Source organism: Nilaparvata lugens, chromosome 7 (genome assembly GCF_014356525.2).
Source record: "Nilaparvata lugens isolate BPH chromosome 7, ASM1435652v1, whole genome shotgun sequence".
Taxonomy (NCBI): Eukaryota; Metazoa; Arthropoda; class Insecta; order Hemiptera; family Delphacidae; genus Nilaparvata; species Nilaparvata lugens.
Genome location: NC_052510.1, coordinates 31,583,081 through 31,609,910, shown reverse-complemented (window position 1 = coordinate 31,609,910; position 26,830 = coordinate 31,583,081). Strand labels below are relative to the sequence as shown.

The 26,830-nt window shown below is 34.8% G+C and overlaps 3 protein-coding genes across 3 annotated transcripts in view; 2 read left to right on the top strand and 1 right to left on the bottom strand.

Moving 5' to 3' along the window:
* Positions 1-10,301, top strand: part of LOC111050705 (glutamyl-tRNA(Gln) amidotransferase subunit B, mitochondrial) — a 29,542-nt gene extending 19,241 nt beyond the window's left edge. The window contains exons 9-10 of the mRNA XM_022337059.2: positions 8,016-8,142; positions 9,165-10,301. Coding sequence (XP_022192751.2) covers positions 8,016-8,142; positions 9,165-9,401 — 364 coding nt within the window. The 3' untranslated portion in view covers positions 9,402-10,301. The remainder of the gene's footprint in view (positions 1-8,015; positions 8,143-9,164) is intronic.
* An 832-nt stretch (positions 10,302-11,133) lies between these two features.
* LOC111063217 lies at positions 11,134-19,918 on the bottom strand. Its single transcript, XM_039432557.1, has 2 exons — positions 19,687-19,918; positions 11,134-12,132 (listed from the first exon to the last, which is right to left on the bottom strand). Exons 1-2 carry the CDS (start codon positions 19,855-19,857, stop codon positions 11,362-11,364), a joined length of 942 nt encoding a protein of 313 aa, XP_039288491.1. The 5' UTR covers positions 19,858-19,918; the 3' UTR covers positions 11,134-11,361.
* Positions 19,919-22,950: 3,032 nt separating this feature from the next.
* Positions 22,951-26,830, top strand: part of LOC111050723 (carbohydrate sulfotransferase 5) — a 75,756-nt gene continuing 71,876 nt past the window's right edge. The window contains exons 1-2 of the mRNA XM_039432556.1: positions 22,951-23,304; positions 25,925-25,983. Of these exons, the coding sequence (XP_039288490.1) occupies positions 25,943-25,983 (41 nt within the window). The 5' untranslated portion in view covers positions 22,951-23,304; positions 25,925-25,942. The remainder of the gene's footprint in view (positions 23,305-25,924; positions 25,984-26,830) is intronic.

Here is a 26,830-nt window from a genome sequence, read left to right as displayed (position 1 = left end):
TGTAGCAGCTAGTGGTGACTTATCGGCAGCATTGATCAATGATACTGTTGTTGATCTGAGCAGCGTGTCGGCAACGGAGTCATCCTCTGTGAAATTCTCACCCTTGCTGTTATCTCGGCGTTGAGTGGGGCCTTTTGATAGATCTACGTGTACCGGTATCTTCTTATCTCAGAAAACCCGACTCCTCTTCACAAAGAATGAATCTACGGATTGTCGACAGGGCTTAGACTATCATTATCATCATTACTGATTTCTATTGTTCTCTTTCACGGTTCTTCAACTAAATGATTGAACACTTTTGAATTAAAACCTTACCTATATCTGGTGAATAAAAGTATCTGTCATGTTTATTATTCATTGAGGTTTTTTAATATCGTACAGTTATACGGTTTTTGAGTTTCGCTGTCATCAAATTCATTATCATAGCATTATATCATTGAATATCATAACAGGTGTAATTAAGATTATCTCCATTGATAATAGCCTTCCACAATAATTATTCATTCAACACAGTATATAACTCTGGACTGGTACTAGTATTATTATTACTTCTATCATTATTATTATTTTTTCTATTATTTGGTAAGTAAGATGAGTAATTTTTCTCTTGGTGTCACCAGTCAGGGCAACCCAAAACTAGTGTACAAGAAGTACTCTTTTAGGAAATCAACACCAACTGCTTTGGATGATATTAGATGGCGGTGTCTTAATAAGAAATGTAAAGCATCTCTCAAAACAAATGGGTCTGTATACAGAGTTATTGAGCCTCCTATCTCTCATAATCATTCTGCTCCAGATTGTAATGTAGATCTAAGTAACAATGAGTTAGATTACTCTGTCGCATGCTCGACACCGATCATTGACAAGGAAGAAAGAGTATTTCCTTCTGAGTTGGATACTGACTCTAGTAGTAAGAAGATTGTGAGTGTGGGAGCTAATGAAATCAACTACACCCCTAATGACGAGCAGTTTTCTGAGAATGACCGTGTGATTACTCATAATCACTCCTTTTCGCTAATAGAAAGCATAGGTTTAAATATTGTAAATACAGAAAGGTGTTCCTCACCTAAATGCGTTGAGAATTCCAAATTTTCCTGCTCCACAAATATAAATAGGCTTGAGATGGAGAATATGACACTAAAAAGTGAAATTAAAAAGTTGAGATCTGAATGGGACGCGGCAATACAAAGATCGATTGACAACGATATAAAATTAATGAGCTTTATAGATAAATCTGTTGTCGATTGTGGATCTCAAACAGAGAGTAAAAATCCAGGTGAGGTGTCGTTTGTTGATCGCGGAATTCAGACTGAGATCAATGAATACGTTATTGATTATGGAACTCAGACTGAACCGAGTATCGAAGACTTGCCAACAACAACTACTGAGAAACAATATGATTTTCAAAGCATTGCCACTCAAACTGAGTCGTGCTACAATCTGTCAACAAAGAAATGTAAGCCTGACTGCGATGGGTTGGATATAATACATCTTCGAGAAAATACAATAAAAATTTTAAATGAGAATAACAATCTCCTCCACACAGAAATTGAAGACTTGGGGGAATGAATTAAGATCCAAATTTGACAAAATTAACTCCTTATTGCAAGAAATTGATGAGCTAAAAGAGACTGTATGCGGTCTAAAAAATAAAATCAAAGAAATGAACTCCATAAAAAATTAAAGAGTAACTTCTGAGCCTCCTTTCCCGCAGGTATTGAAAAATAAGAATAAAAAATCCTCAAACACTAAAAGCTTCAATCATGCAACACAGGGTATTATAAAACTATTTGCTGACAGCCATGGCAGAAGATTGAGCGATTTAATTTCAAGTAAATCTAGTTGTCGTCTCTCTAGTATTCTAAAGCCTGGAGCTAAATTCTCCAAAGTGACTTCGGAGTGTGTGAATGAAGGTGAAAATCTATCTCACAATGACATGATGGTAATAATGGGCGGTACAAATGATATTGATGGTGCTACACGGAATAATGATCTACTGAGCTCGATAAATAGTCTACTCCCAAAGCTGACATGTACTAGAATCCTACTTGCAAATATTCCACATAGGCACGACCTCCCTCCGATCTCACATATCAATAATCTCATATGTGACACCAATAATAAGATCGAATCAATTGCCAGTGAATTCAGTAACGTTGAAATATTGGATATGAATAAATTGGGAAGAAGATTTCACACCCTACATGGGTTACATTTGAACGCAATAGGAAAGAACATTATCGCAGACAGAATCATTGAAACATTTCGAAGAGTCAAACTTTCACACTCATGCCAGCCCTGTAATTCTAAAAAAGTTTCTCCATTGGCGAGTCAAGAAACAAAAGACAAATCATGTACCGACCACATAGTATCTAGTCCAGCAACTTTAGTCTCTCGTTCGGTTACCGATGAATTGAACTCATCACTTGGCTATGTAGATGCTTCTAGAAGGTGTGGAGAAAATGTCTCATTGACTGATTTAAACGAATAAATAACGACAAGGCTCAAGAGAGAGCTTCTTTTTCTCAATGTGACATGAATATCTGTCTACTTAATATCAGATCACTTAGAAACAAGCTTGGTCAATTGGAGGCTGTCCTTAACTCGAAACCTGCTGACGTAGTTTGTCTAAATGAGCATTGGCTCTGTAAAGAAGAAGTTGACTATTATGTGCCTGAAAGTTTTGAGCTAGCCAATTTTTATGCCAGGCAATCTCCATATGGTGGTTCATCTATATTTGTGAAAATAGGAATACCATTTAAATGTATTGACATCTCACAATTTTGCCTAGATAGTATTTGCGAGGCATCGGCTGTAAGATTGCCTCAGTCCAACCTGGTTATCCTGTGCATTTATCGTTCACCGGAATCACATTTTAAAGCTTTCGTAGAAAAACTAAAGAATCTTCTTACGCATCTCAATGGAAAACATCTCAAAAAGAATGATTGGCTTGCTGTAGCTGGTGACCTGAATGTGAATCTTTTAGATGATGAAAGTAGAGAAATTTCAGAGGTTCTGGGAGTATTAAGATCATTTAATCTGTACAGTACAAACAAAAGTCCAACCCGCTTTAATGCATGTCTGGACAGCATCCACACGAACATTCCCTTTGACTCTCAACAGGTATCCTTACTGCCGCAAGATATTATTTCCGACCACGCAGGAGTCTGGCTGAAGATTAGAATGAATAAATTAAAGAGAGATGGACCATATAAAAAAGTCAAGGTACATTTGTAAGACTGATGAACGAGGAAAAAATTAGTAACTTCAAAGAGTGCTTATCACAAATTAACTGGTCTGGACTATATAGCATAGCGGATGCGAATTTCTCCTCCTCAACTCTTGTGGCTGTATTGTCTACGTTATTCAATGAAATATGCCCGCTCATATATAAAAAACCAACAAAACAAAATACCAAGTACATCCCCAGCTCTAATAAATGGTTCAATGCTGAATTAAAAGCCATGCGTGATTATTTACTCCTATTGTATGACAAGTGGAAATTCACTGATGACATAGATGACAAATTGAGATTTTCGAATTATAAGAAAGAATACAATAAACAAATTAAAATCACGAAAAAATTAGAAAATGATAATTTGATTAAATTGGCTAAAAATAGATGTAGAATGGCTTGGAAGATTGCCAAAAAAGAGTCTGGGACCATCAAACCAAGAAATGAAATTTTAATAGCTCCCGATGATCTCAATGATTATTTTGTCAATGTGTCTCTGACAGTAAAATCTTCTAAATGTAGAACAGGCTTGGAAAATGGAGAAGTGCAACATTCTGACCTATTGGTGAACTTTCATAAGCCTATTCCTACCTCAGGTTTCAAATGGAAATCAGTCAATTGTAAACAGGTAAAGCAGGTTATGGCCAATCTCAGCCTCTCGAAAAGTGAAGATGTTTTTGGTCTCTCTAATTTCACAATAAAAGCAGTTAGTGACACTCTGATAGATCCAATGACTTTCATAATAAACAAAGTGCTCAAGGACGGTGTTTTTCCTAAATGTTTCAAATACACAAATATCACTCCAATTTTTAAGAAGGGTGACTCGAGCAAACCAGAAAATTTCAGACCCATTGCTATTGTCCCTATTCTTGGAAAAGTTATTGAATCATGTCTTGTCGTGCAATTATATGAATACTTTGTAAATAATGACTTATTGTATGAACATCAACATGGCTTTCGTCCCAACCACAGTACTGTCATGGCTATTGAAAAAATTGTTGATTTTGTCCTCCAAAACTTTGAGAATAAAAACATAGTAGCAGCAGCCTTAATTGATCTCACCAAAGCTTTTGATTGTTTACCCTTTGATATCCTTTATGACAAGCTCTACTTCTATGGAGTGAGAGAGAATGAGCTGAAGCTGATAAAATCATACCTATCTGATCGGAAGCAAATGGTTGTTATTAATAGTAAATGTTCTGGCTTTAGAGATGTTGTGTCAGGTTTCCCACAAGGTTCTGTTTTGGGCCCTTTTCTTTTTCTTATTTTTATTAATGATCTGTATTGTAACATTCCAACGTTATCTGTTTTATATGCTGATGACACGACATTGATATCCTCTGACCAAAATTATGAAAAAGTTAAATCTAAGATGTTGGGAGCCCTTAACTCTGCAAAATTATGGTTTGAATCAAATCATCTAGTCATTAATGAGAGTAAGACTGAATATATATGCTTCTCCCTTAGGGCTCCGCCTGAGGATACTAATGTCAAGAATAATGTCAAACTGTTGGGTTTTACATTGGAGAGAAGATTGGGTTGGGAGCCTCATATCTTGAGTTTGTGCAGGAGACTCTCAAGAGTTGTTTTTCTTCTTAGGAGACTCAAGTTGTCTTTGAATGCTGAATCTTTGTTACTCGTGTATTATGGACTTTTCCAATCCCTCATCTCCTATGGAATTCGTCTCTGGGGCAACTCTTGTCATGCAACAAAGGTTTTTATTTGGCAAAAAAAGGCAGTGAGAGTATTGAATAACTTGAGGAACAGAGAGTCTTGCAAGGAAAGTTTCCGAAGTCTGAAAATTCTAACGTTTCCTTCTCTCTTTATTCTTCATACCTTAATATATGTTAAAATGAATATAGAATCTTTTCCGCGTCTGGGAGCCAATCATTCTTACTCCACCCGACGTGGCAATGATCTATCACTGCCTCAAATAAGACTCTCCAAGACAAGAGATAGCCATATTTTTCAACAAGCCAAAATTTATAACAATCTTTCTTTAGAAATTAGAGAGCTGCCAATCTATAAATTCAAACAGATTTTAAAAAATAAATTGACAGAGAGTGCCTACTATTCGGTGGATGAGTATCTTCAGTGTTCAATATAATCAATGCTCATTATGCAACATGTACCTTTTAATTTTTGGTAAAACTGAATAACTTATTAATTATTATTAATATGAATTGTAGTTTGTTTCTAACTAAGACAAATTGTTATTGTAATATTTTCATATATTGTACGATTTCTATTGTCTTGATGCTTAATTTTATATCATAATTTCTCTTTTATTTCACAAGTGTTGTATTATTGTTATTGTTTTTTGACGTGCTCATGCAATGTAAATTTGTTCTGGCCATAAAGAATCTTGAATCTTAATACATTACAAAAAGCTCAGGGCTTGAGGTTTGTCAATAAGTTGTCGGACAAGCACATTATTTATAGAAATTGCAAAATGAATGTTAGGATTGCAGCTCAAACTATAAGTGCAAGTGTTGCAGATGCGATCGATTTCCTGGATGCACAAAATCATCCTCAGTTTGTTGGTAGCAAGCCAACAGTTAAATTCATAAGAATTATTGATCATTTGTTTGATTACTTGAACAACCGTGAACCGTAAAAACTTCAAAGGACCTATTAAAATGAATAATAAAGAGTATGATGACAAAATGTTGTCTTCAGCTGCTAGCTATTTGTTGGAATTGGAAATTGGTGTTCCAATTCTTGAACATCCAAGAAAAACATTTGCAATTGGATTTTTGATAAATATATGCTCCATAAAGAAATTGCGGGATAGATTGTTATCCTCAGGTGAATTGAAGTATTTGTTAGCTTACAAGCTATCCCAAGACCATTTGGAGCTATTTTTCTCTTGTGTGAGAAATTCCAATGGGAACAATAATCATCCAAACGTGAGGCAATTGCAATGGACAATTAGGAAGCTTATGTTTAGAAATACTATTCAGCCATCGGAAAAGAGCAACTGCATACAGTTTTACCCACATCATCAAAGTGCAGTTATGAGTTTCAAGAATTACTCAAGAATTGACTGATGAAGATATAAGTTCTGAAACATTATGGGGTGAAATAATTGAGTGTAGTGATCAGTCATATTATAAAGATAATATACTGTATTACATTTCAGGATTCATAGATTAAAATAGATACTGTGCAATAAATTATATCATTGTGCAATATACAATATAGTTTGCATTATATATTATTATTGATTAGTTAGATTACATTAGATAGAGATCCTATTAGATTATCAATGTGCAATATATGTTATTTATATTTATATATAATTGATTATAGGTACATTGAACTGGATAGATTAAACTTTATATTAATTGTGAAATTATTTAAATTTCATTGACCAGTATGATTATATTATTTATTTCATTAATAAGAACCATTATCATCACCTAGGCTTAAAATACTTTTAGAAAGTCGCCTTTGTAAAATAATAAATAATTCTATTAATAATTCATTATTTAAATTGAATTGTAGATTACATGCTAGATATTTGTACTGCAAACACAAAATATGATATGATGTGTTTAATTATTGCTTAATAAATAAATATATTAATTCAGAATATTACATATTTTGTTTTTACATGCTTTGTGTGTCTACAAAGTTTCCTTTTTATCAATAAGTAAGATTATTGAGAATATAAAGCGAATTTTTGTCAAGAAGGGTTTCATAGTGCAAAAGAAAAGCAAGGGTGCCTTCCAGCGCTGGGCCTTTCTTGCCCCTTTGTGGTGGGGAGAGCACTCAGCCCAGCCGGACCGGTTCTTCCAGCATGCAGTTCGCTATCCAGTTAGTATATATTATATAGATCGTTGGGGTAAACAGCTAGATGGAAATTCGATGATTGCTACTATTCAAAAAATATTTGTAAGCCCGGGAATTTTTTCAGAGCTCATTCCCGGGCTGACAAATATTTTTTGAATAGTAGCAATCATCGAATTTTCATCTAGCTGTTCACCCTGTTGTCAATTTGCAGTAGCAGAAGTCTTCGGGGTGAATTACAGCATATTTTCTCAGAGCTCATTCCCGGGCTGACAAATATTTTTGGATTAGTAGCGCTCATCGAATTTTCATCTAGCTGTTCACCCTGTTGTCAATTTGCAGTAGCAGAAGTCTTCGGGGTGAATTACTGCATATTTTTTCAGAGCTCATTCCCGGGCTGACAAATATATTTCGTATAGTAGCGCTCATCGAATTTTCATCTAGCTGTTCACCCTGTTGTCAATTTGCAGTAGCAGAAGTCTTCGGGGTGAATTACAGCATATTTTTTCAGAGCTCATTCCCGGGCTGACAAATATATTTTGTATAGTAGCGCTCATCGAATTTTCATCTAGCTGTTCACCCTGTTGTCAATTTGCAGTAGCAGAAGTCTTCGGGGTGAATTACAGCATTTAATTTGGATTTTAGTTTAATAATAATATTGTAGATTATATTGTATTAGTAACTACTGTATTCCTTTTTCCTTTATCAACATTATTTTCTATTATATATACTTTATTATGAATGTACAGAACGCATTCCCTTCTAATATTTCAGCTCATAAGGCTGTTGCTATCAGGGTAACTAATACTTCATAGGGTACGTAGTTCATGTTTTCAAGAAGTCAACATTATGATACAATAAAATGAAAATGGTAATTCAATAAAATCATTTTCTGAATTTTGGCAGGAACATAGTTTTGGACTGAATAAATTATCGGAATGAGCTCCTTCCTACATTTAATGTACTGTACATAACTTTTTTGTTCTAGTGATGACAAGCTAGCTGACAGGCTTGGAGAAATCATAGACCTGTTGCAAGAGAGAAAAATAAACCTTGTCTATGCCAGAAATTTGATACAAGAAATAATCGACGGGAATGAGTCTAATCCTATTCAGGTAAATCTATCATCATTCAAACATATATTATTCAATGGCAATAACAATATTCAATGACAGTTAAATGCGTTCACTATTCCATTGATTTCAAGGTAGATAAGATTATTTAAATATTCATCTACAGGCATCCAGATATTCTACATTTAGAAATTAAAGATATTGCAGACATTCTACTATCCATTCCTACAATGTGGAGGTAGGGAGTAGAAGTAAAATAATGTTATATGAAAAACAATTATAATAAAAAAACCTATAGAAAAAATAAGAATTCTATGATAAACCCTCCAATGACAACAGCAAAATATATTGAAAATTTGAATTACATAAAACTTTGTCACCTAGTTCTTATCTACATAACATTAAACTAGATACTTGAAGACCAATATTCCATACTCTCTCATCATACCTAATATTCGACCATGTACTAGTACAATGAATTGTATGAATTCATGCATGACAGTCATATTAAGGTGCGTACAGATATACGCGCTGCGAACATGAGCAATTCACTTTTAATCAACTGATGCCAAGCTTTTTATATCTTTATCTTACCGTTTCTGTAAAAATACAGACCTATAGAAGCACCTATAGAAGTATGTTCAAGAACAAATGGGATCATTTCTTATTTCCAAACGAAAACTACATGATAATTCGGACGAGCTTTTTCCCTATGAAAGTATCAAGGGTGACCGCTTGAGCCAACTCCTCTGAATATGATTCATGAGTTTTAAAATCACTTCGGAACCCACCTAAAACTGTAGGTCCATTCATCTCTCTCATTATCATCCGCCTCATTACCCACGCACAAGCCTAGAGCTCATGTGGGCATCACCCTCAGAAAAAAGGAACAAATACAATAATAAAACCTAAATTTATATTATTTTTTCAATAAAATCGTATATTTTAGATCGTATTTTCATGAAAAACAGGTGTAGATAGTAGACACAATGAGTATGAAATTAAAAATCTCTAGTAAAATAGATGTCGGCCACATATCATAATTCAAATCTTGTTTTTTTCAGATCGTTGAAAATAATAACTGGTATCAGATTGTGGATGAGACGGAATTGAAGAAAATTTGTGTGGACTGCATTGAAAACAATTCTGATATTATCATCAAATTGCGGAAGAAGAAAAATGAAAAAACAAAAGATAGACTAGTACAAAATCTGATGGATAATATCTTTAAGCTTACAGAAGGTAAAGCTGATCTCAAGAAAACCAAAGTTATTCTTAAAGAAGTATTGAGTCAACTTTAGTTGCCAACAATTAATTGATAATGTTTCATGAGTCAAAATGGTGGGATGAAAGCTTCTCTCTCGAACATTAGGTACTCAGTATTTGAATGTAGAACTTTTTGCAATAGATTCCAGTGAGACACTTCTTTCTAAACCTATAATGGGATCTATGATTTATTATTTGTTTGCTTTTTGTCAGAGCTGAAGCATAAAGAAGACTCACTAGTACTAGAAATTAATTCGTATCATGTATATTATTTAATATTATAATACAAAATACACTGATAGTTCTCTGAGTTGAGTCCTGGATCATTGAATGATAATTTTCATAGAAAACTCTAGAAGATTGAGATAGAAAATGTACATACCTAATACTCATCAAACTAAACTTGACTATAAAACCTCTTATTTGAATTTTAAAAACACTAATGAAGTGAAAATGCACTTTTTATTGGTATGACGATCGTTTCGACCTGGTGGGGTTATCATCAGACTGCCAGACGGACAACAGACGGACAGTCTGATGATAACCCACACCAGGTCGAAACGATCGTCACTACCAATAGTAAGTGCATTTTCACTTCATAAGAGTTTTTAAAATTCAAGTTTTATTTCATTATAGTGAAAAAGTATGGATATGCAACAGAGAGACCTCTTATTACTTACAATGATCGCTCCAATTTATTGCCCAGAATCTCTGCTCCTGAACCCATGGTGAACGATAGATTTATACAAAGTTGTTCAAAAATTTACTAAATTAATGCGATAGTTATGTTTCGGTTATTAGTATTGAGAAGTGTTGAGATTTTCATATTATAATTCACTTGGGACAGGAATAGATCTATTTATTTAAATCAATAACCTAATTAATTGTTTCCAGATAACTTAATTTCACCAATTAAAATTTAATGAGAAACAGGACACAGATTTTTATTATTGATTGTTTTAGAACATCGCTCTTCCTTTGGTTTATAATACCTAAGTATAATTTCACAAGACCATGTTGTTCTCATTCTTGTATGAATGTTCCCAAACACGTTCAAGAATATTGCTATTGGACAGGTTAAAATGTATCTATTAAATAATATGTTGAAAAAGTCAGTGAAGCCAGTCGTTGCAAAGATCCTTCAGTCCTCCAAGCAGCAGTGCATCTTTCGGTTTAAATGTTTCCGAGTCGGATATGACTGGAAATATTTAGGAAGTTAACATAACAATGTATAGCACACTTACAAATTGTAGAATGGAAGGATCTGAGAATGTGGAAGTCATGGAGTGAAGACAAGACAAACAAAAGCACCCCAAAAAATCACCGGGGACCAGTGTGACTACTGGATTTTTAAATAATATATTAGTTTAAGTTGAATAAAAAATAATGGTTTCAACATAAAATCTCTAAGGAAACGTCAATGGATAATAAAAGACCTGCCAGTAGGCAAAACAAATAGGACATTTTTGGCATCAAATTGATGATATTGCTCTACAAACCTAAGTTAAGCATTAATTTTTCATCGATTTTTTAAAGCTATAAGAGCGATAATATGAAAAAATTATAGGAAAAGGTGCGTTTTTCAAAAAAATCAAACTTAGCCTAACACATCAATCAACTTCAAATCAACAATTCAATACATTCATATCTGAATAAGAATTGAATGGAAAAAATTTCAATTATATTGATGAATAAAATTAAACCTACAAAATCTACGAAAGTAATAAAATTGAATCATAATGCAAAAATTAAACATCAAGTCCGAATAGTATTCGAGTAAGCAAAATAATATTGTGGACCTTGAAAATAAGAATAATAATAATAATTGAAATAGTTTATCTTCTAATCTGGGAAAATATTTGAATCGATAGCATAAAAGAGTAAATGGATACAATAATAGTGAATAAGTAATTATTATTTGCATAGTTTCCTATATCCTAACCCATTATTTTAATGATTTCATTACATACTACTTTACTAAAACACAATATATTCTTAAAGCTCCTGTGGGTAGTCCACAATTGGAGTACGTTTCGGGACTCTCAGTTGATTTGCTTTCTTCTTAATATAATTTTGAAGACATAAATACAAGAATATAACAGTTATCAGTGTTTGCCAGACAATAATAATATAAATGATCAGTTTATTGTTCACCCCTAACAAATCAAAGTTATTTGGCATTTCAACATGATGGAAAATGTCTTCTGAGAATGAGTTGTGCTCTTCAAATTTTGAAAAATTCAAGTGCCAATTTTCATTTAAGATTTCCGAAAGGTTTAAGTACTGAGGCAGAGTCTCATGTTTAAAAATTGGGATGTTCAATTTAGATAAATTTGTCCACATGTGAGGAATTAAGTTATTAATAGCTGGAGAAGGATGGGAACGGGAGTCGCAAGGATAAAGAGTGCTTATCAGTACGTCGCCGTTGTCGTCTTGAAGTTCGCAGTTGCAAGGGATGTGGAGTGATAGGGTTCCTGGACTGTTGCTTGGGACCTCAGTTGTTGAGTTTTTACAGCGAATTGTCGTCTTTTTGCCGGTGTTGTGGAATAGGAAGGTGTCTTCTCGTAGGCGAGTGATTAGGGTTTGATTGTCAGTTGCTTTACAATCAAATTTGCAGACTTCTCGTAGCTCCGATACGTCTGCTTCTGATGTTAGAAGGTGGAGACAAGTGGCTTGGGTGGCGGAGTTCGACATCTTTTTCCTCGGAATCAAGCAGAGGCCTTTCTGCTTGAACTGGCAATCGTCTTCTTCGTCATCTGACAGGATTTGCAGTTTATTTTCTTCTCTAAGTATCAGGTGATGTTGGGAGGTCAAACGGCAGGTATGACCATTCCAATGAAGCGGGATAGATTGCAGGTGGAATAATGAAATAGTTGAATTTTTCTTCTTTATTGGTATTTTGAGGGTAACCAATAGTTCGTTGTCGGATTTTCTGCAGGATGTTAGTTTCAAGTTTCGAATTTTATCGTTGTCTTTTGTTGATATGGTGAAGTTTCTCTTGTTTATTTTCTTTTCGAGTTCTTGAAGTCGATTGTTTAGGTCTTCTTTTGAAATGACGTGATGAGAAAGTTGTTGATTGTAGCATCTCATGTCGATTTCATTGTAGTTGTTAGATAGAGTCATCATATACATGAAAATAGTAGTCCTCAGTTGTGTTTTCAGTACATCGGTTGTAGTATTCCCTTTCTGAAACTTATTCTGTTGGGTGAATGATTCTTGCCAAAGAATAAGGTCATGCTTCATGTTGTTCAATACTTTCTTCACGTTCTCTGCCATGCCGTTCGTCTTGCGTGTGTTGTCTATCAATTCGACATGTTCAGCGTGAACGAAGTCTTGAAGATTACTGAGATGAGAAGTGATGTCGGTTTCGGTTTTCACGTATGCGCCCAATTCTTCGTCGGTAGCTACTCCGCAACACCAGTTTAGGACCGCCCCGATCGTATCGATAGAGCGTTCGCGGCGTGGTAGTCGATTTTCGCTCTCAGCTGGAGTGTTGTCGTCATCGCTGCCAATGTAAATGCCGTCTTGTAGTTGTAGAAGTTGCAGCTCCGTTCGATGAATCTGATCAAATACTGCACACTCCGATGGGGAAGGGAAAGGACATGAGTCAATTTTTAAAGGAGTACTCAGAAGGTTCCTCATAACAAATAAAGGATTTGACCTAGGAATACTGAATGTTATTGGAACTGTGGACTCGTAAAATACTACATTGTGAATTTCTTTAAATAGAGCTCCGTGAAAAAGAGAAATTTCTTGAGACAATACCGTACAACATATTTCTACAAATGCTAAGGAACAAAGTATTATGGTATTCATTTTAAAAATATTATATCAGTTAGTACTCTATATTAATCTATCAATGAACAGTTCGTATAAGATATCAATTTTATAAACAATAATTACTAGTAAAATCCCCAAAAACCCTACAAATAGATTATGTAAATGGTCAAATTAATAGCTATTTCTTATATTCCAATCGTAATCACCTACTGGAATTGATTATTTCATTAACATCAATACAGATAATATTGTTATTAAAATATACGTTTTCACATAAATAATCTTATAATAAATAAATTATTATATCAAGAATCATCCGTTTCTGAAAAAGAGAAACATTTTATTACATACGAGTCAAGAAAATAATATTCAAGCATAAATCGTATTTGATGATTTTCAAATAGCATTCATTCATAAACAAAAACGTGAGAACAATTCACATCTTTTAATAATGAGTCATCGTTAGAATGTCTAGTAAAATTGTCTATCAGAGCTCAATTATATTTCATTGTTAATTAATTGATTGATTGAAAACTGCATACTATTGTGATTTGAGAATCATCTCGATATCTAGTCGTGAGAAAATGGATTTGATCGCTTCACAAGTCAATACTGATCTCACAAACAAAATTCTCTAAAAATTCAGTTGTAAGCATGATATTGTTTTTCAATGATTTGGAAAATAAATAAATTACATGAATGTTTCATCTCGATTTCTTCTCATCAATTGTCTTTTAAATTAATGAAAGGCAAAGATTTAGGATGAGCGAGGTATAATTGCTAGCATAAAGAAAAGTGCTGGAATAAAGAATACAGTTAGACAATAGAACAATAAACACTTAATTCAATTCAATTCAATTCAATTCAATTTTATTTCCACATGAAATTACAATTTTGTAAATATAGTTAAGTTACAATAAAGCAATAAATATAAAGATAAATTACTTTAATATTTTATTTAAACTTGTAACGTTATTGAAAAGTGGAATCCCCCAAGAAGACTATACATCTGTGAATGGGGGAGAGTTCCTATGAGCAAGAATATAACAAAAAGTAAATTAAGTTTGAAATAGTTATAAGCAAAATAATATACATTCATAATACTAAGTTAACCTAACATATATGCTAGTATGATAGAGTGCAATCTACAGACTATTGCACTTCCCTACCACTGTTTTTGTGACCATTTGTGAAGAGTGCTTAAATGGAAAGAAAGAGCTAAAAAAAGAGCAAGAGGACTCAAGACTGTGACAATTTATTTATTAAATTGTAGAGATTTAAGAAGCATAGGAATGAAGTAAGCCCTCGGTTCCAGCCCAACCTATGCCAATCAACCATTTAAACAGCTTCCTTTTATACACCACATCGCTGCAGCTCTCAGCCTCCCTGATATCATTGGGCAAATTTCTATAGACGATTTGTGCTAGATAGTGAGGAGACCTAAGTTCTATTCCGTGATATAATTGAGGTGTTGAATATCCATGGTTATTTCTGTGTCGAGTTTGATAGTTATGTTGAATATTGCTGAGTAGTTCTATTTTGTGTTTCCTGATATATGTGAGAAGTGTTTTAATATACAGTTGTCTTAAGTTGAGCACAGGGAAGTCCGAGAACAACAGCGACGTGGGATATCTGGGTTCTTTTTTAAGAATGTTTTTTATAATGGTGCGCTGGGTAACCGAGAGAGGCTCCAGGCTAGCAGATGACACCCCTCCCCAGACAATGATACCATACTGTAACACTGACTGTGCATAAGCATGGTATACTCTTTTACTTAATCTGGTATCAAGTACTTGGCTCAACTGAGATAGACCATACAGCATCCGTCGTAGCCTTTGCTTGACACACTGCATATGTGGTGCCCAACTCAGCTGATGGTCAAAAATGACCCCCAGATATTATATTGATCCACTCTGTCAATTACCCCGCAAGCACATGATAAAGATCCAACATCCCCACATGAGTGCATTTTCACCTGTCTCAGCCCTGGGTCTGGTTGGTTTCTTGTAACAACTGGCAAGTACTTGGTTTTGCCAAGATTCACAGTGAGGTTATTATGGTCAAACCAGTTTTTTATTTTGGAAAGATCTTTAGTGGCATTTTCATAAACTTCTTCCCATTCCCTACCTGTAGAAATAACCACTGTATCGTCAGCAAATAGGAATATCCTGCTTGTAATATTGAGCCGGGAAATATTATTAATATATATCAAGAACAGTTGATGGGATCTCGTATGAAATATTTTTTCAATTTATCTACATGAAAAGCTACATTTTTATAAGTACCTCGTAGCGGAAGAAATATCTCATAGACTTCATCTGTTACTTTCTTTACTACTTCATATGGGCCTGAATATTTTTTGACTAATTTCCTAGACTGTCCTTGTCTTACATCAGGATCGTGGACCATAACTAAATCTCCTGGTTCAAAAATGCAATCTGTTCTATTCCTATCGTAATAGTATTTCTGTTTTTCTTGTGCATCTGATAAGATTGATGGTATCTGTTCTCGCACTTCTTTAAGATTTGCTAATCTCGCGTCTAAATGATAAGTGACGTCGTCATTTTCGGGAGAGATTTTCAAATCTAAAGGAGTAGTGGCTTCAAAACCGTGCAATAAGAAAAAAGGTGTATATTTCAAAGAGCATTGTTTCGAAGTATTGTATGCGAATAAAACTTTCGGCAGCATTTGTACCCACAATTTCCTATTATCGGCTACGTAAGCTGTTAGCATCTCTTGAATTGTCCGGTTGGCTCTTTCGGCCAGACCTTGACTTTGGTGGTGACTTGATGATCCTAATATGTGTTTGATTCCAAGCTCAACCATAAGGTCATCGACTTTTTTATTTACAAAATGTGTACCTCTATCGGATCGAACTTCTTTTGGAACGCCAAATCGGTATATTAATTTCCATAAGCATTTAGTGGTATTATTTGCGTCGGCGTGTTTACAAGGTTCAGTAAAATATATCGGGTCGTTAAGTCAACAATCGTTAGAATGTATGAATAGCCCATTGAGCTCTCTAACGGACCGATGTAGTCCATCATGATACTTGAGAAAGGCTTACTATCACACTTGATGGGTGATAAGAAACCTTGAGGCTTCGTAGTAGGGGTTTTTCTCTCTTGGCAATTTTTACATGATCTTACATAATTCGCAATGTTTTCATACATATTTTCCCAATAATATTTCGATGATATTTTCTCATGGGTTTTATAAATGCCGGTATGTCCACCTGTTAAGGAATCATCATGGAATGTTTCAAGGATTTTATTGATAAGAGATCGGGGTACGAGAAGTTTCAATTGATTGGTATGCCCATCAAATTTCTTCAGATAGACAATGTCTTTTTCGATCGTGTATTTTCTCGCCTTTCTAATCGTAGCTGTATCACTATGATTAGGGTTTCGTATTGCATCATATATTTTTCTTATACTCTCATCATTTTTCTGTAAAGTCTTTATGTCTATTTCTTCTATTTCGAATATATTGTAGTTTTCGTCCTTTGTGAGATCAGTTATATCCTTCTCTAGTGGATATCTACTCAGAGCATCAGGTACGTGCATTTGGGCTCCTGGTTTATATTTCAAATCGAACGTGAACTCCGTTAATTTCATAAGTAACTTACTGACTCGAATACTGGGGTTTTTCCAAGTTTTATAGTATTGTAAACTAGCATGATCTGTGTAGATTGTAAACAATCGGCCAATTAAGTATTGTCTGAAATAATTTACACAATACACTATTGATAGAAGTTCAATCTCTCCTACTGCCCAATTTTCTTCATGTTTTGTCAGTTTTCTGGAAACAAAAGCTACTGGATGTAATTTTCCATTGTCATCAGGCTGCGAGATAATGCCCCCTATTCCAACTCGAGAAGCATCTGTGTGTACCACTACCTCCTTATCATTATTAAAATGATGAAGTACGGGTTGTGATAAAAGTTTGCTTTTTATTTCCGAGAATGCGTTCTGCTGATCTTCTTCCCAAGTGATTGGTTTATTCTCGTTATTTTTAGATATCAGATTTGTTAAGGGTCTTGCAATTATAGCGTAGTTTTGAATGAATTTTCGGTAAAATCCACTAAGACCAAGAAATGCTCTGACATCTTTGACAGTTTTGGGTATAGGGTATTTTTCGATAGCTTCCAAGGTTTCGGAAGCGGGTTGTATCCCTTCCTTTGAGACAGTGTGTCCAAGTACTTTAATTTTTCGGTAGAAGAAGTGACATTTAGATGTATTCAATTTTAGTCCTACGTCTTGCAATCTTTTCAAGGTTTTCTCGAGCTGTTGATATTGCTTATCAAATGATTCTCCATAGCTAATGATATCGTCCAAGTAAATCAAAACTCCTCTATACAAATAATCATTGAATACTTGGTTGATTGCTCGTTGGAAAGCATTTGGAGATGTTCTAAGACCAAAAGGTAGTCTTTTGAACGTGTACAGCCCTTTATGAGTTGCAAATGCTACATATTTTCGACAATCTTCGTGTAATGGCTGTTGGAAAAATGCTTGTCTGATATCTAGGGTGGAAAAGTAATCCGAATTGTCAAGAGAATCAAAAATTGTTTGAAGAAGGGGAAGGGGATATCTATCCGGTAATATTTTCTCGTTCAACATTTTATAGTCTACAACCAATCTGAATCCACCGTCTTTTTTAGTAACTAAAAATGCGGGAGAAGCATAATGACTCTGGGTTTCACAAACTATTCCTGCTTTTATCAATAACTCTACTTGTCTGTCTATTTCTGTTCTTTGAGCGATAGGTAATCTGTACGGTGACTTAGCAATGGGTGTGTAATCTGTAAGTTTGAACTTGTATTCGGGTAATTTCGCTTCCTCGAAATCAATTTCGTTTGTTGAAAATAGGTGTTTGTATTTATTGATGAGTCTTTTCGCTTTGGAATTTTGCTCTGGTGTAAGATCTTTATTAATATCTATTTCACAACCCCCTCCATCGAATAGAACAGAGTCTACTAATGAAACAGATTCGTCGTAATTACAAACTTCTCCTTCAATTTCACCAATAATAGTTTCATGCAACAATCTTATATCTTGCCTTCCTAGATTCAAAATTCTAATTTCACTCATGTTTGTTTCAAAATCATCCTCATTCCAAAGCACATGCAATTTTTATTATGTAATAACGATTCATTTGGAGTAAAATGGGATACTTTGAGCAATTTTTGTGTTAGATTGACTTTGACATTCACGTCTTTTTGAGCGGGGATTATTGTTTCAAGAGCACATTTGACGAAATTTACGGGATTGGGTATGCAGACTTCTTTTGTAATATTTGTTTCAGAATCGTTGTGTAATCTATTTAATGTACAAATCCACTCTTTATCCATGTCTAATTCGACTATTTTACCATTATCGGTCATTGAAATGATGTTATTCTCATAATCTAATTTCATTTTATATTTTGAGAAGAAGGAATTTCCAACAATAATATCAGCCTGTAAGTCTTCAGAAATTACTAAATTTACTTCGAATTTCCTGTCATGTATTTGAATTTCACTCGAGATCATTCCTGTGATCGGCATTAATGAACCATTAGCTACCGATAAAGCAATACTACTATTTTTCAAATGTTTTAGATCATCGCTACTTAAAAGATTTTTTTGAACTATGTTTACGTTCGTACCAGTGTCAATGGTAATTGATACATCTTTTCCTTTGAATTTTCCATTAATACTAAGTACTGGGACTTGAATTCTTCTCTCTTTAGTCAATGATCCATTCATTCCAAGTTCGTGCTGAGCATGCATTTCGGAAGACAATAGCTGTTTGAAGTTGGTTTCACTTTCTATTTCGTTAGAGCAATTAATTTCACTTTCATTTGAGTATAACTGATTATTATTGGCATTGAGAAAAAACTGCCTGACAAATTCTATCGCTTTGGATTGTTCATCTTTCATTGATACAGAAGATATTATATTACATGTGATTTCTTCTTTATCAATTGAATTTGGAGAATAATTATCAAATGGAAATTCAGCGCTTTGTTTTTCAAATCCGGATCCCAAGTTCATATCCGATTCGTCTAGGCTCGGGATCCTGTATTCGAGTTTTTTGATAAGAAAAAACAATCGTCTTTCCAGTGATTATTCCTCTTACAGTATGTACAGAATCTAGTCCTATTAGGGTTGATTGGTGTCCTGTAATTGACTGATGTTGATTGTGTGTAATTATTGTTTGTATAAGGTTGTCTTTGGAAATTGTTCTGATTTGTTTCGTGTGGGAAGACGTTTCCGCTCCTATTTCCAAACTGTCTATTAGGATTAGGATTATGTGATTGTGTGTTTCTGTCGCGATCATTGTAATTATTATTGTTTGAATAAGGTTGTCTTTGGAAGTTGTTCTGATTTGTTTCGTGTGGGGAAAAGTTTCCGCTCCTATTTCCAAACTGTCTATTAGGATTGGGATTTTGTGATTGACCTACATTTCTACTCAAATTTTTCACCACAATACTCAGATCGTTCGATTTCTTCTCCAAAGTATCTACTACATTTATTTTTTGGACAGGCTGTTCGATTGAAGCATTATGCATTCCTAACTTTTTGTCTAGAAGGAAGCGAGATCTTTCATATTTGGCGAGATTTTTCTCTAAATCTTCAACTGATGCATTGTCCATGAAAGCAACATGTTGCAATGCTCCTACGTCTAAGCCTCTCAAAACATATCCTACTATTCTTTTCTCTGACATTTGAGGCTCAAGAATGTGACAAAGTTTTATTATATCTGCTGTGTATTCTGTGTATGTTTCTGTTGGTATTTTGTTTCTGTTTTCGAGTTTTTGTCTGGTTGTCTCTTCATGAACAGGGTCTACAAGTTTACTTTTTAAGTGGCCTACTGCATCAAGAAATGTCGCGTTTTCATTTTTATCCGAAAATATGTCGAAAATTGCCAATGCTGTTTTCTTGAGGTAGAGGGGTAAATACAAGATTTTATCATCCTCATCCCACTTATTTATTTTTGCTGCCCTATTGAAGGTTTTCAACCACTCGTTGAAGTCTTCACTCTTTGTACCCCCATAGCTTTCGGGTTTCGCAAAGGGTCTTTTATCATTCCCTGCCATATTATTTTCTGGAATTAGGATATTTGCTAAGTTATCGGGAGCTACTGTGTCGTAGATGTGTTCTTGATTTCTGCCTAGCTTGCCTACTATTCGCTCATAATCGGCTAACATAGGGAAGATAATACGATCGCGTTGAGACAGGGACCCTAACTTAAGTAATCGACTTAGAGCATCTCTAGCTCCTGAATCGTGGTCCACATAAATACAAACTTTTTTTGCCAAGTCAACAGCGAATCTCAAGTATTCAATATTAACAGATTGAGGGATGTGAATACCTAACTGTTTGCCTAGCTCTAATAATTCTGATTTATCCAGAGATTTTACTTTTAAATCAATAGGTAAACGTAATAATGAAACCTCGAATTCACTAGGTGATTGTTCAGAGTCACTAGAATTAGAGCTACTCATCTCAATATAACAATAATAACAATTATCATATTTACCCTGTACGTTGAGAGAATAGAGGACATAATTATACGAGATCAAACACAGAATATAATAATTATGATAATGACCTGAAATGAAAATGTCAATAGATAATTTGAAGGCTAATCTTGTCAATTAATAAACTCTTTCTCATGAGAACGACGCCTAACACCATGTAATGGGGTATTTAAAATTGGAATATATTGGGGTTATATTATGTATGGTATTGTGATGGTATTATAAGGTTGTGTGAACAACCCTAGACATTATGGTAACAATTTATAATAGGGGAATCGCTTGGCTTGCGAGAGGTTAATTGATAATATTAGCTCACTGAACTCACTGAACCAGGAAAATGGTGTCTCGGAAAAGAAGGGTAGAGCCGGGCCCGATTATCTGCAGTAGATAGCTCCAGGTCCCGTCCTCGTAACCGACTGCCTGAGCCTCTCATTTTTTTCATAATTTTACTTGTCATGAATTTTCACCGTCGTCAGCAATTTATCTATTCATTGTGAAAATTCATGACAAATAATAAAAATTATGTAGTTCTATTACAAACTGATAAAAGTTCCTTCCAATGAGCCACCTTCACAATGAGTTGAATACATTGACTGGGCGCGCCTACACTGAGTTTGGCAGGCAGTTGAATATTCGCACAGCCAACACTCGAAAACTGTATTTCACTCTTGATAGGCGACGCGGTAAATCCAAGTGTATCCTCCCTCAAATTTCATTTGAATGCATTCTTTTTTCTAGTAAATGTGCAGATGTTTTTCCTGATATGGAGGAGCAATGCCAATATGTACAGGCCATGAAATTTTGGATTAACAGTGGAATATGGGCTGACGGTGTGCATCATACTAGATGTCATTACACGGAGTACCTTCTTCTGGAACAGGAGTATATTCCCTACATGCGCCGAATGCCCCCATATCAAGATGGCCTACTGAATGTGGTTGGCAAATACTGCATGGTACAGCATCAGCAGGCGTTTAACACTAAGCAGCCCTCTCATCCTCCGGAGCAGAAGGCAACTCTAGAAAGAGTTTTGCAAACTTTTGTGATGTGTGACACCCAGGATAGTTTGGTATCAATACCAAAACTAAGTAACGTCACAGGCTCAGCCTCAATAAATCTTTTCTGCTGAGAGTAAACGCAATGTCCTGAGTTTGGTCTCATTCAACTTCAGCTTATCATTGTCAAACCACTCCTTGACCTCAGAGAAAACCCAAGAATCCGCTTTGTTAATTTCATTATAAAAGTTACTTTTAAACATCTTTGTAATTCAATGACTTTCTTCTTCTGCCAACAGCAGCTATTGTAGATACGATACCATGAAAAATTATTTCAAGGATAAGTTTTCTGCCTACAAAATAAAACATTTTAGTAAGCTGCTTGTCACTAAACAAACAATAAAGTTATAGTGAGGTCCACGTTATAATGGCAGTGGATAAAGATAGAAGAATAGCGATGCCGATTCTCTGCATCAATTAATTATATTTCTACACTGTCAAAAACATAATTGGCATCGTTGTGGACCTAGAAAAGGATAGCACCACCGACTTTGACAAATGATAGATCAAGATAGCAAAACCAAAGTTGATCAAATACTGTCATTATAACGTGGACCTCACTATACAATATTATAGTGAGGTCCACGTTATAATGGCAGTAGCATTCAATTCAACATTAACATCAGTTTTAATATAGCTTCACATATTCTAGCTTCACAACGTTGCCAAATCCGTTTTTAACAATGTGTAAAAATAAATTAATCAAGGCAGACAAACGACAACGCTGTTCTATCTTTATCTACTGCCATTATAACGTGGACCTCACTATATTTAATTTATAATTAAATCAATAAAAATATGATTTTTCTTGACAAATAAAATATATCCTTGTCTATATCATTCAACAAAGCAGATAGCTATATCCTTTTTTAGGTCTGCAGCGTTGCCAGATTATTCTCAAATGATGTATAAATAATATAATTAATTGACAAAATATTCAATCTCAATTTAATTGTAAAAATGTATAATTGATCATTAAGAAGAAGAATGAACAGTTAACATTACAACAGATATATACTGGTATCAGCTATCCTCTATAGAAGGCAGTGACGACAAGGCAGAGAATCGGCAACGCTGTCTTATCGTGTTTTACGTTTTGAATATTAAGTTCAAAAATCGCGGGAATGTAAGTTTGTGAAGTTGAAGATTTAGTCGACAGGTAGCGCGGGTGCTCAGCTTAGCTTTCTCTTCTGCTTGTTGTGAAACTGGAAAAAGAAGAGGTTATGTTTATATCACCTCAAGTTCTAGTCCTAATCCTAATGTCATTTCTCTTCAGTTCGCTGTTGGTTGTGCATCTAAGTTTGTTTCGTGGTTATGTTAAGAATGTTTTCACGTGTAAACTTTTTATAATTTCTAAGTTCTTTTTGTGATTCTAAACTTACAATGAACAAATCGTGACTACAGAATAGGTACCGTACTCAATCAACCGTAATTAGTTGAAGTTGTTCTTGAAGAGTGATACTTTCTTAAAAATGTCTGGCCGCCCAGCAGTGAATAATACTCAGTGTCGTTTTAAAAACTGATTTATAATTAATCAGGACAAACATTTGAATTGCAAATTTCGCGTAAAGTTGCAGTAAGTATCTCTTAAATTCATTAGTTGTATTTTTTATGTTGACATCTAGGTATTTCAACTTGTTTGAAAGTTTCTCAAACTTATTTAAGGTCAAATGTATAAGCTTTTAAATATTACATAAATACTAAACAAACTTTCTCCATATATTTAAAAGTTTATAATAAATTTTCAAACCCCAAATTACGGTATTCAAAGAGAATTTTTCTTTACAAATTAGATGAGTGGATTTTAAGAAACACTTTTTATAGTAGGTATTCAGAAGTTTTTTGAGCACACCAATTTCCAAAGAGTGCTTTATCTAATGTTGTGTATAAACATACCTGTAAACCCATATTTGAAGACTAGGCCTAAGGTATTTTATATCAAATTGTCAAAAACTCACGAGATATGCGAGAAACTAAATTTAACCATAAATAAAGATAAATTAGTTTACATTCACATTCGCTTCAACCCAAAAAACGGAAATATGGAGTATCAAACAAACATAAACGTACCAGCACAGACAAATACTAGATTCCTGGACATACTGATCGATAGTCACCTCAACTGGCAGCATTTTTCACACCACATTGAACTGCTGTGCAACAAACTGTCATCTGCCATCTTTGTAATCAGAAGGATTCGAAGTATCATTGAGGAGAAAACTGCATTCATGGCTTACCACTCATTATTTGCTTCTCACTTACTTTCTTACTTCTGGTATCCTCATCACGATCCTAGGAACGGAGAGTTGTAATCGGTTTATCCCCTCAGGGTTGTCTAGAAGGCATCTAGTGCGTCCTGCAATGTAGTCATCGGGTCCTTAGGTGGCGGTATGAGTGTATTCTTCCACTGAGTAGAAGGGTCGTTCTGTAAAGTACCTTTTCAATTCTTTTACAAATTGTGTCGGCTCAGTGTGCTTAAGTATTTTTATTCGCTCCGGCTTCTCATCTAAAGTATGCCATAGTGGTATGGGGATCTGCAGCACAGACGAGTATGGACAGAGTTCTGCGAATACAGAAAAGTATTCATCCAGCATAAAGTATTCACAGTTGTCTCACTCTACATATATGAAGTAACAACCCTGGCTGTGAGGAGTAGTCGAGAATTGAAGGGAGATAGACATGCCCACAACACCAGAAATAGAACCGACATTGATATCCAGCAGCACCGGCTCACAAAATTCAGCAGGTCGCCGGCCTACTCTGGGGCCCGACTCTTTAACCTTCTGCCCAAGGAGCTTGAGGCAATACAGGACTACGGTTCCTTTGCTAGAAGTCTGAAAAACTACCTGACCGTGAGGCCCTACTATACACTGGCAGAGTACATAAGTTAGATGACCACACATCATAGACGACGCATCATAGACCGTGAATCTCCATTGATTGAGAAGAAATTTGACAATTCCCAGGTCAACGACCATAGAGAAGACTACAGCAAGAATCAAGCAAGTTTTCTCTTGAAAATACGGTAGGCTAGAGCACGGATTATCCGGAAATCGATACCGGTTTTTCGGACGTCCACTGTGTAATTCCCCCACAAACCTAATATATTCCATAATTATTTCAAGCGGCCAATCGGTCCGACAAAATCAAGGTGCAGTACAATATTTAAATAAATAATAGATTTGAGTAACTAACTGTAACTTACACATCATTGTACCTATTTATTTTAACTAGAATGTGAATGAAAGATTACTTAAGTGTGTACATTTCATTACATAGGCCTACATTAAGTACCTACTGCTAAGTAATGTAGGCCAAACTACAGAGTCTACACGTAAGTGTAAGGGTATCCGGATTATCAGTTATCCGGACAGCGGACAGTGACATGCATCTATTAGTCCGGAAAACCGGATATACTGTATTTGTATTTTCATTGAAACTTTTTGAAATACAAGCCTGACTCACCGGGTACTGGTAGCGAGAATACTTGGAGACTGAGTAAATCAATACAGTACTCACAAGTAAATGTGTATTTTTAAATTTAGTATTTATTACACCGTAGGCTGAGTTAAATTCTTATGAATTTTCACGTGCAAATTTTTCAATCTAGTTTGTACAAATTTCAATTTCATTAATTTTATAATTATAAATAGAAGAAACATTTTAAAACTCAAATTGAAATATAAAATAAGTTTGCTAAAAGTATCATTTGATCAATAATAATTATAGATTTAACGGGGACGGAACAAGCTATTCTTAATGCATAGATGAATGTTTACTTTATATAATTATAGTATAGTAGACTTTTTATTTTTATGTTCATTTATTATAATTTGTAATATTATTATTTCAAGCCCCATACAGATAATGTCGGGGCTCATTATAGTTTTGTTCCTGATCTTTCTTGTATTTTATTATTGGAAAATGAAAAGTGTGTTTCAATCAAATAAATTTTTAGTTTAATGAAAAATTTTGAATTTTTATGAGCAAAACTTCACAATTTTCAATTGACGTTTCAAGTCAAAAGTTTTAATTTCAAGTTGAGAAGCCATTTAATAGTTGTGTTTTGAGTAGGCCTACCTACAGTGGATCTTTTAACAAACTACAGGCTTGCCGTATCTTGCTTATATTTTAGCAATGGATCATTCTCAACATTTTCATAAAGTCATTACTTATGCCAATTTATTTTTGTTTAGATGTCATGACAAGCAAGGATGTTTGAGAGGGGCTTATGGAGTGCCATCTTCCACCCAAGGTAGGCCTTAGTTATTCACACTACTCTTATAAACAAAGTATTTTTGCAAATAATTTATTTGTTAATGGATTCTAAAAAGCAAGAAATCAAAATAATTTATTTTAATTGAAAATTTCTCTCAAAAAAATATTTTTGCTTATAGCTAAGGATCCTATAAAAAATTGTGACTTGAGAACTTCTTGAAGGCTAGAAATGTAAAAAACTCGAACTGCCAAAATAAGCCAAATGAGTAAAATATTATTCTCTGCACTGGGTTTTATTTGTCAGGAGCTAAAATTAACGAAGGCTTGACAGCAGACAAGAGATCCATACTTGTGGAATGAAGAGATGTTCACTGATATAATAAAGCTTCAAACAATCGTTTATCAAAAACTTTTTGCAACTTTTCTGGTTATCATGGTGATAGGAAAAGCCGCCAACCAGGGGTAACCATAGTACCTATGGTGACTCCAGCCTGGTCTATGGGTACGGTTAGGTGAAGACTATGAGAGGGCATCTGGACCCTCCGTCTCTGGGAGTAGCTGGGCATAGTGAAGCCTCTGACGGATTTTCGGGATTTTCCAGTCGGGGTCCAGACTATAAGAATCTATAGTAGGCCTACCCCCGTCTCTGGAAGTATGTGAAATAACCCAAACTGTGGAATCCATGGGGAACGCCTCTATCTCTGAAAGTATTTCGAACCCCCCCCCTTTGGTCACTCTTTCCGAAACTCTCGTGTCGTTGCTTTTTGGTTGACGTGCAAACGTCTACTTTGGAGACGTATACAATTGGGGACCACAAGTATTTTTCCAGGCTCTTAGATATGATACAGGGTGCGTGCGGTTCTTGCGTACCGCCGAAACTGCGG

Coding starts and splice junctions, on each gene's coding strand:
- LOC111063217 (XM_039432557.1), bottom strand. CDS start 19,857: ATGTCAGAGAAAAGAATAGTAGGATATGTTTTGAGAGGCTTAGACGTA. Junction 12,133..19,686: donor TAGGAATGCATAATGCTTCA/ATCGAACAGCCT, acceptor AATAAACTGCAA/ATCCTGTCAGATGACGAAGA.